Source organism: Sinocyclocheilus grahami, unplaced genomic scaffold (genome assembly GCF_001515645.1).
Source record: "Sinocyclocheilus grahami isolate Dianchi unplaced genomic scaffold, SAMN03320097.WGS_v1.1 scaffold149.1, whole genome shotgun sequence".
NCBI lineage: Eukaryota > Metazoa > Chordata > Actinopteri > Cypriniformes > Cyprinidae > Sinocyclocheilus > Sinocyclocheilus grahami.
Window position 1 is genome coordinate 2,165,890 of NW_015505328.1, and position 14,176 is coordinate 2,180,065.

Genomic DNA, 14,176 nt, shown 5'->3' on the forward strand with positions numbered 1-14,176 from the left:
AAAACACACAGATTCAGTATTCCTCAAAATGAATTTAAAAAATCATGCAACTCAGAATATGATGCAAACCTGCAATAATTAAATGTTAAACAACACAAATATCCTTTATGTATTTAATCCCATTCTATTAACCAATGTCTTTGCTTCTGACCTTCGATGATCCAGTTCAACCGTACTAATAAGCAAAAATTACTCTAGACAAACATTTGGTGTCTTCTTTTATTGCTGAAGTGTGTTGAAATTTCTTCTTCTGCATTCTACTGTACAGACGTAAATGTACTTTCCCTTCAGCCTGAGGCTTATTCATTTCACTTTTGGTGTGAAAAGGCTTTTATATTTGCCAAAAATATAACTTTTTTATTTTAAAAACAAACAAGCAAGCCCTGTCCAGATTTTACGCAAAAGGCTACGTAACGCATTACTTTCCATAAAAAGTAACTAAGTAACGTAATTAGTTACTTTTTTTATGGAGTAACGCAATATTGTAATGCATTACTTTTAAAAGTAACTTTCCCCAACACTGGTGAGGATACTGTACCTTTGTGCCAAGTTTGGCCATACTCTCCTCCTCCTCTAATGTTAGCTACAGCCAGGATCCCACCCAGGTGTCTAATAAAGAGCAGGTAAGCAGTGCTGCACATACAGATAGAGAAATAATTGGTTAATAGTTTGGGATATTCATATTTCACATACTCTCTTCCTTTTCCATCCCATTCCATTTGTGATTTTTAGTCAAACACAAACAGAGAGGTTTATACTAACTTGTAATATGGCTGAATTGAGTTCTCAAAGCCTCCATAACCATACAGAAAGACTGGATGAGAGCTGTCTCTTTCTATGCCACGTGCATGTACCAGGAACATTGGGATCTTTGTGCCATCTTTACTGGGGTAAAACACCTGTTATGCACAAACACTTAAGGTGTATTATTACAGTCAAAAGTTTGGAATAATTAAAAAATGTGTAAACAATATTTGAAAGAAGTGTCTTATGCTCACCATGACTGCATACATTTGATTAAAATTTCAGTGAAAACTTTAATATTGTGAAATTAATGCAATGGAAAAGAATTCTCTTTTCTATTTGAATATATCTTTAAAATGTCGTTTAATTTTCAGCAGTCATTACTCCAGTCTCCAGTGTCACATGACCCTTCAGAAATCATTCTAATATGCTTAAGATTATTAATAAGATTCTTATTATCATCCATGTTAATAAAACAGCTTAATATTTTTGTGGAAACACTTTTTTCAGGATTCTTCGATGAATAGAACATTTCCACAAAAATATTAAGCAAGATAAAACTGTTTTCAACACTGATAATAACAAAAAAATGTTTTTTAAGCACAACATCAGCATATTAAAATGATTTCTGAAGGATCATGTGACACTGAAGATGTGATTAATGAATTATAAGTGACACTGAAGATATATTTGTAATACTGAAACTTCCTGTGGCCTGTGATTCATGTGTTATATCAGGACAGACTGCAGCCTGACCTGAGTTGTCTGGTAGTCACTCGGGTTGATGCCCTTTACTTCCACCTGCCTGAAGATCGTGGGCTCTGGGTCGGGTTGACTCAGGTCACAGTGGTAGATTATGCCTGAGCGATTAGATATGAAGAGTAAAAACACTTCTCATGGTCTGGAAATCTATGTGATCTCCTTTTTTACTGCCAAAGTAAATGCACATACTGGGGTGTCCTTATACTTGACGTTACGTAGTGTATTTTGGCATAAATGTCGCACATTATTTAAGTGTGTTTACCTGGTGTAGTAAATGAAGTGAACTTGTAGAAGAAGTCAGGGTGCTTCTTCTTGCAGCTGAGGCCGACTACAGTGCCCACATCTAGCGGCAGGTCTCTGATCAGTTTCCCTGATTGCAGCTCATACAGCTGTAAGATGTCCTTCACGTCATGCACATAATTCACCAGCAGATAGCGCTGGTTCACACACTCCACGAAGCCTGCAGACAAGATATAAACACCATCAGGCTGCAGTTCTCTGTTTTTATTGGAAATGAGTTATTGATAGTGTGGGTGAAGAGGAAGTGTGTGTGTGTGTGTGTGTGTGTGTGTGTGTGTGTGTGTGTGTGTGTGTGAGAGGCTTGTGACAGTTTCACCCACAGATGCACAGATGTGTGAATACCAAGAAAATATGAGCTAACTCTGTTTCCAGAATGTTTAAACTGAAACATTTTACAGGGTAAAATGGAGGGGTAACCAGGGCTAGTTGTCTCTGTAACTATGAGATAAAGGTCCAGTTACACAAATGTGCGTTTTTCCTGGCAGTGGTTTTGTTTGTTGGTTTCAGCTATATGTTGAAGGTAGTGTGTTTTAATTGTATACTATTTATTAATTATAATGTCTGCTTAATGAATTGAACTGTATTTTTTCTGGAGTAATAACAGTGAAAATATTTTAAGCTTTTGTTGTTGTTGTTTTGTAATGAAGACTTTAAAGGTGTGTGTCCAGTGTCTCAAGCTAACATTTTGCCACACCTGCCAATAGCTGGTGACTTGAGAAGATTGACTGGCCATAAGTATTTTATTACCAGCCATTAACTATGTGCAGTATTTCATAAATTAAAAAAAAAAAAAACAGGCAGCACAATTTGGCGAAACACATGTATTTGCAATTGTTGGTATTATTATTAATTAATATAATAATAAATATTAAATATAAAAATATAATAATTATTTAGTAATAGTATTATTTGATCAAATTATAAAATTAAACAAATCAGTAAAGTATTTCATCATAATAACAATTGTAATTATTATTTATTGTTATTATTATTATTATTATTATTATTATTATTATTTATGAGAACAGTAAAATTACAATACTAATACTTATGGTTGTTGTTGTTGTTGTTTTTTCCTTTGCTTTCAGACATTAAACCATAGAGTATTTATATTTGATGGAAAACCACAGAGAAACTTCTCTTTTGTTGACAAGAGTATAATGTTCTCTTACCAAGAACGTCCTTCTCGTGTTGGGGGATGAGGGTTTTCCAGTGTGTCTGCTCTGGTTTCTGCAGGTCTATGGTGATGAGGCGGTAACGAGGAGCATCCAGATTGGTGCGTAATGTGAAGACGGTGCCCTCGTTGGTGATGTATGTGTACTGCGCTTCAAATGTGTCGACCAGCTTCACCCATGGCAGCAAACCTTGAATAACATTACTATTAAATGAATGCTTTTATTCAGCAAGTATGCATTAAATTGATCGAAAGTGACTGTAAAGACTTGCATTGTTATGAAACATTTCTATTTCAAATAAATTAACTTCTATTCATCAAAAAATCTTGAAAAAAAATGTGTAATGGCTTACACAACCATATTAGGCAGCACAACTGTTTTCATGATTGATAATAATAAGAAATGTTTCTTAAGCACTGAATCAGTAAATAAAAATTATTTCTGAAGGATCATGATGTGACACAGAAGACTAGGAGTAATGATGCTGAAAATGCAGCTTTGCATCACAAGAATAAATTAAATTTTTTAATATATTTAAAAAGAAACTGTTTTTTAAAATTGTAATAATATTACACATGATTACTGTTTTTACTATGTTATTGGTAATATTACTGTGCAGCCTTGCTGAGCAAGAAAGAGACTTCTTTCAAAAACATCTTACAGACCCCGTCTTACATACATTTATAATATAATATAATGGTCCTTTCAATGTGTTTTAATTAAGTTTTTTTTTAATGCATTTCATTGTAGTTTGCTATTAGGCATCCCACACATGCAGACTGACCTGTGATGCCATTGGGCAGCTGCTGCAGGTCGCAGTACCACAGACGGTTGACTGGCTCACAACCCTCGGTGATGGACAGCACTGCATACCTGCCATCATCAGAGACCTGGACTGTGTGTGTGTGTGTGTGTGTGTGAGAGGCTTGTGACAGTTTCACCCACAGATGTTGACTACTGTGAATACCAAGAAAATATGAGCTAACTCTGTTTCCAGAATGTTTAAACTGAAACATTTTACAGGGTAAAATGGAGGGGTAACCAGGGCTAGTTGTCTCTGTAACTATGAGATAAAGGTCCAGTTACACAAATGTGCGTTTTTCCTGGCAGTGGTTTTGTTTGTTGGTTTCAGCTATATGTTGAAGGTAGTGTGTTTTAATTGTATACTATTTATTAATTATAATGTCTGCTTAATGAATTGAACTGTATTTTTTCTGGAGTAATAACAGTGAAAATATTTTAAGCTTTTGTTGTTGTTGTTTTGTAATGAAGACTTTAAAGGTGTGTGTCCAGTGTCTCAAGCTAACATTTTGCCACACCTGCCAATAGCTGGTGACTTGAGAAGATTGACTGGCCATAAGTATTTTATTACCAGCCATTAACTATGTGCAGTATTTCATAAATTAAAAAAAAAAAAAACAGGCAGCACAATTTGGCGAAACACATGTATTTGCAATTGTTGGTATTATTATTAATTAATATAATAATAAATATTAAATATAAAAATATAATAATTATTTAGTAATAGTATTATTTGATCAAATTATAAAATTAAACAAATCAGTAAAGTATTTCATCATAATAACAATTGTAATTATTATTTATTGTTATTATTATTATTATTATTATTATTATTTATGAGAACAGTAAAATTACAATACTAATACTTATGGTTGTTGTTGTTGTTGTTTTTTCCTTTGCTTTCAGACATTAAACCATAGAGTATTTATATTTGATGGAAAACCACAGAGAAACTTCTCTTTTGTTGACAAGAGTATAATGTTCTCTTACCAAGAACGTCCTTCTCGTGTTGGGGGATGAGGGTTTTCCAGTGTGTCTGCTCTGGTTTCTGCAGGTCTATGGTGATGAGGCGGTAACGAGGAGCATCCAGATTGGTGCGTAATGTGAAGACGGTGCCCTCGTTGGTGATGTATGTGTACTGCGCTTCAAATGTGTCGACCAGCTTCACCCATGGCAGCAAACCTTGAATAACATTACTATTAAATGAATGCTTTTATTCAGCAAGTATGCATTAAATTGATCGAAAGTGACTGTAAAGACTTGCATTGTTATGAAACATTTCTATTTCAAATAAATTAACTTCTATTCATCAAAAAATCTTGAAAAAAAATGTGTAATGGCTTACACAACAATATTAGGCAGCACAACTGTTTTCATGATTGATAATAATAAGAAATGTTTCTTAAGCACTGAATCAGTAAATTAAAATTATTTCTGAAGGATCATGATGTGACACAGAAGACTAGGAGTAATGATGCTGAAAATGCAGCTTTGCGTAAAGACTTGCATTGTTATGAAACATTTCTATTTCAAATAAATTAACTTCTATTCATCAAAAAATCTTGAAAAAAAATGTGTAATGGCTTACACAACCATATTAGGCAGCACAACTGTTTTCATGATTGATAATAATAAGAAATGTTTCTTAAGCACTGAATCAGTAAATAAAAATTATTTCTGAAGGATCATGATGTGACACAGAAGACTAGGAGTAATGATGCTGAAAATGCAGCTTTGCATCACAAGAATAAATTAAATTTTTTAATATATTTAAAAAGAAACTGTTTTTTAAAATTGTAATAATATTACACATGATTACTGTTTTTACTGTGTTATTGGTAATATTACTGTGCAGCCTTGCTGAGCAAGAAAGAGACTTCTTTCAAAAACATCTTACAGACCCCGTCTTACATACATTTATAATATAATATAATGGTCCTTTCAATGTGTTTTAATTAAGTTTTTTTTAATGCATTTCATTGTAGTTTGCTATTAGGCATCCCACACATGCAGACTGACCTGTGATGCCATTGGGCAGCTGCTGCAGGTCGCAGTACCACAGACGGTTGACTGGCTCACAACCCTCGGTGATGGATGTTATTGGTAATATTACTGTGCAGCCTTGCTGAGCAAGAAAGAGACTTCTTTCAAAAACATCTTACAGACCCCGTCTTACATACATTTATAATATAATATAATGGTCCTTTCAATGTGTTTTAATTAAGTTTTTTTTTAATGCATTTCATTGTAGTTTGCTATTAGGCATCCCACACATGCAGACTGACCTGTGATGCCATTGGGCAGCTGCTGCAGGTCGCAGTACCACAGACGGTTGACTGGCTCACAACCCTCGGTGATGGACAGCACTGCATACCTGCCATCATCAGAGACCTGGACAGATGAGGAGAAAAGGAGAAACGGTGGAAGATTGTGTAAGAAAAAGAGAACCACACACAAAAAAGGAGAACAATTAATTTTAGGCTAGGTAATTTTGTCAAATTCTTTATAAATATTTCATCACATTGTGTGAATCATAAGAGTAAGTTGCATAATTTTATCTTCCCAAAAAGGGGGTTTTGTATAATTTTGGTGTTCTCTTACAGTAAGGCTACTGTGCCATTTTGGGTTGTCAGGAAATTCTGCCACCAGGATGTCTTCTGATTGGCTTGTGCCAATAACATGGTAGTAAAGCTTCTGGTTTAGGTTTGTTGTGGTCTCAGTGCCTAGAATGGACATAACACAAGTAAATCACTGAAACGCAACAAGAATTGCCATTCAGAACTTATTTTGCAGGGTGGGTTGCCTATATCCCACTGGAAGCAGATCGAATACAAATTTCTTAAAGCAATGACTGTATAGCTAAATAGCTTAAGTGATGTCAGCGAAGAAGGAAAGTTGGTGTGCACATACCATCAGCTTTGCCATCCCGTCGAGGGTAGCGGTTGTAGAAGATCCCTTTGGCATCATGGGTCCAAGCCAAGCAGCTGAACTTCACCCTCTCCAGAACGTCTGGCAGTTTGCTGAGGTCATCAGCCTTCAGGAAGTGTACAGTCACCCAATCAGAGCCTGCGCTGCTCAGGCCATATGCAAAATACTCACATTCTTCTGACAGGCGACCCACTGTACATCAATAAGTAGAAAACAGACATGAAAATGTTCAACAAGCTATGATGAAAACCAAATTTGGTAATTTAAGTGCAGAATTTGTTCACTTCACTGGTGCGATTGAAGCTAATGCACTCTAAATAGCAAATATCAACATATGAAAGAAACTCTGTTACTGTGCAAAACAGAGAGCTGTTTGATAGAGTGAGTGTAAAAAAAAGTGAGAAAGACAGATAGAAAGAGGTCAAAGGGATGAAAGACAAAAAATGAGGAGCGACAAAGCTGTAAAATACAGTGATCTGAAGGATTCTTGGCAGATGTGCTGTCGGTTTACGGTAATAAAAAGTATTCCTCAGTTATCAAAAGTTTATCAACATTAGATTTGCAGGCAATGATTAAAGGAAAACAAATTGTGAATGTGAATGTGCAGTTGAATTAAATTGATTCCATAAACACGAGTCATATATGAATCTGCCTTTAAGCAGTATGCATAACTTAAAAATTCCAGTTGTGTATTTTGCTGAAGGACACACGGTCCCTCAGGGCTAAAGCTTATCTCCAAACCTGTTCAACAAAGACATCAATAAATTATTATAACAGCCACTCCAGGAAAAGACTAAGAAGGGAAAGTAGTCAGGTTTCCAATTTATGCAAATAATCTTGTTTAAAAATATTTGCAGAGAAAAGCCTACATAGCCAGAAAACTACTGTAAAATTAGAAAGGAGAAAAATGCATAAATCAAGATATATACAGTCAGGCTGTGATGTGTTTGTGCAGGTTTATATGGTTTATGAGGGCACAAATGTGTATAATGACATAGGTATTACAAGGACACACTTCCTGCGTCCTAATAAACCAAATGGCTTAAAAAACATGGTGGGGTTTTTTTTATCTAAAAATGCAAGTGTTCTGTGATAGGTAAGTTTATGGGTAGGGATAGGGTAAGGGGAGAGAAAATACATTTTGTACAGTATAATATATGGTTTGTACAGTATAAAAACCATTATGCCTATGGAGTGCTCTTTGACCGCACACTGCTCCAGGAATGGCATGGTCAACTTATTCTGCTGTTCAACAAACATCTGTAGGGTGGGTGAGGGACACTGTTAAAATGGTCGTTGTCATGCACACAGAGAACTTGTGTATATGTAAATTTTTCTACACATTTCTTTGTTCCGGTAATGTGGGCCATGGGTGGAGACCAGGAAACAAAACAGGGTAAGCCTAAATTTACAGCGTAAATGGTGGTATGTAGTGTTTACCTTGTCCGATAAGAAAGAGAAAGGCGTTTTAGTGCATGAAACCTTGTAACTGTCTTGTCGGTCAGCCTGTTAAATGATGTCAGTGTGACATCAGTACGGCAATGAAAGGATTTTGCAAGGACTTTCATTGTCAGACAGAGCCCTTTACTTACTTAAAAGTCCCCTTGAGATATTAATATTTTAATAATTCAACAAAACGTTTGCATGTTCATAGTTCTCTGATGCCAGTTAATGGTCACATGACCAATATATATACAGTGGGTACGGAAAGTATTCAGACCTCCTTAAATTTTTCACTCTTTGTTATATTGCAGCCATTTGCTAAAATCATTTAAGTTAATTTTGTTTCCTCATTAATGTACACACAGCACCCCATATTCAGTTTTTTATTAAATATTGTTTTAGAAGGTGTTTTATTATTTTAAAATTATTTATTTATATTAATTTGACATTTTTATGATTTCATTAATTATTAGCTTTTCATTAACTCATGAACCACAGGGGTTTGCAAATGTAATTTATTGTAATGCAAATATGCTGGTGAACCAAAAAATGATACAGAATTTAGTTCTAGTATTAAATGGTTGTTAAACTAATTGGTTCAGTCCTAACAGCATTTTTATTGCAACCTTGGTTGAAGTGGACTTAGAAAAGGAATAAATCCTTAACATTATTGTTGGTCTGAGATTGTGGACAATTTGTATGTGATTTGCATTTGTAGCATAGAATTTGTGTATTGAGTATTGTGTATTGAGAAAAATCTGATTGGGTATTGAATCTCATCTTATTAACAGCATTGAATAGTTAACTATACGCTGTGGTCTTGTGGAAATATGGGAAATACATTTTTGCTTACGTTTAGTTGTGTATTATTTGTCCTAATACAATACAGTAGCACCAGTGTTGTTGGACTCTATATTGACAACTGTTGGCCTGGATGCATGAAGGTAGTATACAAACCTGGCTGTTTTTCTCTGTATTATAATATACATCCACAATGGACATTCTTGGATTCAGTTTTAATGATTTTTTTGGTGGATTGTTGGTGGTTTATGCTTGAAAGTGAGTGACTGACTGTGTCATCATTAGTGAATTGCATGAGCTAGTCATGGGATGTCAACATGACAGCGCCCATGAGGGGGACGCTTGCTTTATGCAGAATTAAACATTTTACTAAAACTAATAATTGAGAAAAACTGTGTGCACCTTTAAAGAGACAGAGTAACCATTTTGGCCATCTTTAAATGAAGTTTTGTTGACCCAATGCCAACAGTGCAACAGTGATCAAGCAGCTTCGTAAAGCGACTAAACCACTATTGGAACGGTAATTGTTTCTCGTGGAGACGTAAGGTCAATTTAATATTTACATGGGCTAGTTGGTGATTTTATTGCTGCCTGACTACAGAATGTTGGTGTTTTCTCCCTCCACCTGTGTAAAATTCCAAGCGTTTTTTTGTTTTGTTTTTGTTTTTACATATACCAAGGTAGTGTTGTGTGTTAATATTATTATTGCCTGAATCCACGTCTCTGTGGCATTTACCAGAAGTGATTTTTTTAAACACTGCAAAGCACCATATGGTAACTGTTGCGCTTTGTGATGATGTGCACACATTTTTAATATGGACGTTTTTATTAATTAAATGCTGGCAATTGTTAACAAGAATATTGTTACATCACCTCTCCACTACAGTGAGCGAGAGCTGTTAAGAAGAACTTTACCAGAAGTGATTTTTTTAAACACTGCAAAGCACCATATGGTAACTGTTGCGCTTTGTGATGATGTGCACACATTTTTAATATGGACGTTTTTATTAATTAAATGCTGGCAATTGTTAACAAGAATATTGTTACATCACCTCTCCACTACAGTGAGCGAGAGCTGTTAAGAAGAAGAAAAAAAGACAAAACTAAATAATGTAAACTTTTGAAATGGGCCATTATTATGGTATGCAATAATTAAAAAAATATTAATTATATACATTTATATAAATTAGGGCTTCCACAACTAATTATTTTACTAGCCGAACAAGTAGCCAGGTCAAATGTTTCCCTTATGTAAATTTTATGTTAGTTTGCGTTAACTTATTTCTGCAAATTTCCAAATTTGTAAAATTACACTATAGCATGTCAGTTTTCCTGGTTTTAAATAGGATATTTAAATAATCAAATAATAAATAGGATATACAGTATTTTCCTATTATTAAATTAAATATGAATTTATAAATTTCCCAAGCAATAAAATATATTTTTTTACAGCTGACAATCATGTGACTGACCACGTGAGTTGTATGCAAGTTTATTTTTACAGACATCCCCATGAGAAACAATTACCATCCTAATAGGGCTTGAGTCTTATTTCATGTACGTAATATCAGTCATCATCCTGTTTCATAAGAAACAATGCCAAAAGTGATCTGTTATGGTAGGGTTACGCAGTAGTAATTTTAGTCAAAGCGTAACAGAAGTCATTGAGAGGTTGTCTGGTGAGAAGTGCACATTTTCCAATATTTTGAGGGTGACCCAAGTTGAAAACATCTCTGTTTATTTCCCAATACCAGCCCTCCCTCTTTTTCCCATCATTTCCTGTCACTCCTCTGCTATCCTATCCCTTTAATGATGAAAAGCTCATCAGTGCTAAAAAACAAAAGGTCCATTGTGATATAAAAGGGGGTCACGTGTGTGGGTCACCTTTGTCTCCTCACTGTCAGGGTCCTCCAGCCAGTTGTATGGATCGGAGATCTTTACTCCATGATAATCATCCACCTTTGAAACAAAACACCAAAGTTAGGAGCAGCAGGCATGTCTGCACTGGGAGAAAATAGAAACAAGACACATTCGGTTTCCAGGTAGTTGCGTATCTGTTAAAGCAGGCCTTGAGGCAAACCCACGCTGCAAGGAAACCATAATGCAGTCTGCTACTGTACCATATGCAACTTCTGACACATAACCACTAGATATCATCACAGACACCCCTAAACCCCTCCACTCTCATGACACATGGTAAAAGCTCGCTCCTCTGTTCCAGTCAGTCTTTTGTGTCCGCGCTATTTGTTTGTGCATTTCATGTGTCTTAAAGAAAGCGGAAGAGCAAGCGATTGAATGAAAGACTAGATGTGCAAAATCCCAAGTGAAAGTACCACTGACCTTACTGTCATCCCTCCGTACTTCAGGGTATGTGAAAGCCATTCTGGGTTTGTTTTGATAGGTTTTTCTTGTAATTCTGTGTATATTTTTGTGTGTTTGTCCGTATGTTTCACGCCCGGGTGAGTCAGCTCTGAAAAGTGAAAGTGAAATTAAACACGGCTCTCTGTTTCTCTCTCTCTCTCACTCTCCTGATTACACAACAAGGCAGCTCTTCAGGCAGGAAATGATTTCACACTGGATTGGTCAACCCAAAGTGGGCAGAGTTAGAATCTCACACAGTTCACTTCAGCTTGTGTTGTGCTGTGATGTCTTAATATGTTTTAGTATAGGACAAGTTTTAGTACTTATTAAACACTTTCTTACATAAAGAAATTAGTCATATAAAAAGGTAAAAAAGACATAATAATAAAATTATGTACAGTACATGTCATGGCAGTCATATCAGTAGATTTTTATCTAACATAAAGTGGGTCACTTTATGGAGGCAGCAGATATTTGACAATTTTGAGATTATCAGCATTGGCCAAAACCATGCTCACTTTGTCAAATAGTCAGTTCCAATGTGTACAGAGATCATTAGCAATGAGTAATGCACATTTTGAATTTTTTTATATTTCTGAGGGAATTTTGAGCAAATGTTTCCAGAATTTATTTGTCAAATATATTTCATTTTGTTGTATATTTAGTTATTTTTTTATTTTACAAAATTTTGAAATGTTTAAATATTTTGAGTAAATTTTGTTTAAATTTTCGGTTAATTTTGTCATTCAAGCAATTAGGTTTTCACATAATTTGTATATTTTAATGTATTAAATGCTGTCTCAAAATCTGCAGCCAGCTATGATATTATAGTATTATTTATATATTCTAGCTGGCACAAAATTTTTTTTTTTTTTTTTTTTTACCATTTTAGTTAACACTTTTAAAGTTTTTTTTTTCTCCAGTTATGCCGTGCAACAGTGGTTTGGCATAATAGGCATAACAGTTAATCCTGTTATTACCAAGTGAATGAATCGCGTTTGTGCCGAACTCTTATTACAAAGCAAAAACAAATACTCTTCTTCGATCCATGAACGTTTCCCTTAGGTATTGTGCGCGATGTCATCTCACAGACTCTGAAACTTCTGTCATAGCAAATCAACACATGCTGTTGTGAATAATTAAGCGAAGCGTCTTCTCATAGGATAAGAACACGCAGTCTCATGAATAATTTAATAGACACTGACGCGTCATCGATGTACTATTAGTCCATTGCCACATCACAAATTGTGACGTCAACACAAGACGTCACAATTTGTAGATTTTAAATCCGGAAGATGAAAATAGCGCAAAAAAGCTTAAAATTAACCAGTTTTCTCCAACAGTTAAAATTATCGGATGCTAACATTGTCTTCTATGATGTGCAACACAACCACCTCTGCTAAAATCTCAGAAAAAGTAGTCTGGGGTTTCATGACCCTTTAAGAGTGAACAGTAACAGTGCTGGATGACAGTACTAAGAACTTTATCATTATAACACCACTGCTGTTGGAGACTTTTGTTTGTGAAATAAATTAATCATGGCTGACTGCCAATGGTGCATTTTTGGAATGGCGTGCAACATAAACAAAACATTACTGATCACACCTTTGAATTTAAGTGGAAATAGGAATGATTTAGTGATCTTTATCCATTGTGTAGTGGTCTTATTGACTGAACAAAAACAAAAGGGTATTTTAAGTCTGGAAATAAGCATAGAAATTTTGGTCTCCGGCTTTGTAACTTTAATGTCACCAAGGATTGTGAAGATGATCTACTATTTTTACTTGTACAAAAGCAATCATTTGTACATCATTATGTTACCATTTTGACGTGCACAAAAACCTCACACCCAGCCTATTCTGTGCATTTGTTCATAGAGCTTTGTTGACACACATTTGAGTTCCCGGCAGTAATACAGGTTTAGCTCAGTCAAAACAGACATATGCTGACAGACGGCCTGTCTCGTCACAAAATAGAGTGTGGAAATAGCAAGGCATGAAAGAAAGAAAGAGAAAATGTTTTGTCCGACACATAATTACAAGGCAAGTGATGTTTGTCAGCAGGTTTGTAAAAGGTATCCTACACTTTGTGCGTGCTTATGTGGACTTAAGTCGCACTTTACGTGCCTGCGGTGTGATAGCTGTCACTGCTCTCCATTTATATCCCTCTATGACGAGACCTTTAATGACACACACAAACCCTCAAATAATCACATCCCCCGGGGTGGTTCCGGTGTGCTTTTCATAAGCGTGTTTTGACATATTTCCTATCATGAAAATGTAATTCTGCTTTAGCCATCAAATAAATATCATCCTTAGATTGTTTTAGCAGTTGGATTTTTATTATTGTATCTTTAAGAGAGTAATATCTGTAAAGATGTAACAACATGAAAGCAGAAAAGATGGAAAATTCAAAGTTTAGTGCAAATGAACATACAGTATGTGTGGCGTATGTTGACTGGCACAAATATGTTTTTTATCTGGTCTCTACTTTTCTTAAAAAAGCAAAAATCTGGGTTGCATTGATGCACTTACAATGTAAGTGAATGGAGTCCATATGTAAGTTTTTCTGTGAGAAGGATTTATCAGAAAAACCAATGTAAGTACTATGCTTTTAAACCCTTCAAAATATAGACCTCATTCACTTCCATTGTAAGTGCCTCACCATCACTCTGATTCAACAACAACATTTTGAACACTCTGAAAACAACAACATTTTTTGTAATAGTCAACATTATGCCACAACTTCTGTCGGTTGAACTTGTGTAGAACCCCAAATTATTCCTTTAAGGGGTTAACTGCCTTGACTTATCGGTAACCTGTTGCAAAACAGCAAAACATATGCTGAAGGCAAACAATAAG

General features: G+C 35.2%; 1 protein-coding gene across 1 annotated transcript in view; it reads right to left on the reverse strand.

Annotated features, from left to right (window-relative positions):
- The window catches only part of LOC107592053 (prolyl endopeptidase-like), an 18,827-nt gene extending 7,355 nt beyond the window's left edge, over positions 1-11,472 (reverse strand). The window contains exons 1-11 of the mRNA XM_016281410.1: positions 11,295-11,472; positions 10,839-10,913; positions 7,890-7,970; positions 6,693-6,906; positions 6,384-6,505; positions 6,068-6,173; positions 4,773-4,964; positions 1,769-1,966; positions 1,501-1,604; positions 763-899; positions 539-633 (exon numbers count right to left, since the gene is read on the reverse strand). Coding sequence (XP_016136896.1) covers positions 539-633; positions 763-899; positions 1,501-1,604; positions 1,769-1,966; positions 4,773-4,964; positions 6,068-6,173; positions 6,384-6,505; positions 6,693-6,906; positions 7,890-7,970; positions 10,839-10,913; positions 11,295-11,336 — 1,366 coding nt within the window. The 5' untranslated portion in view covers positions 11,337-11,472. The remainder of the gene's footprint in view (positions 1-538; positions 634-762; positions 900-1,500; positions 1,605-1,768; positions 1,967-4,772; positions 4,965-6,067; positions 6,174-6,383; positions 6,506-6,692; positions 6,907-7,889; positions 7,971-10,838; positions 10,914-11,294) is intronic.
- Between the last annotated feature and the right edge of the window lie 2,704 nt (positions 11,473-14,176).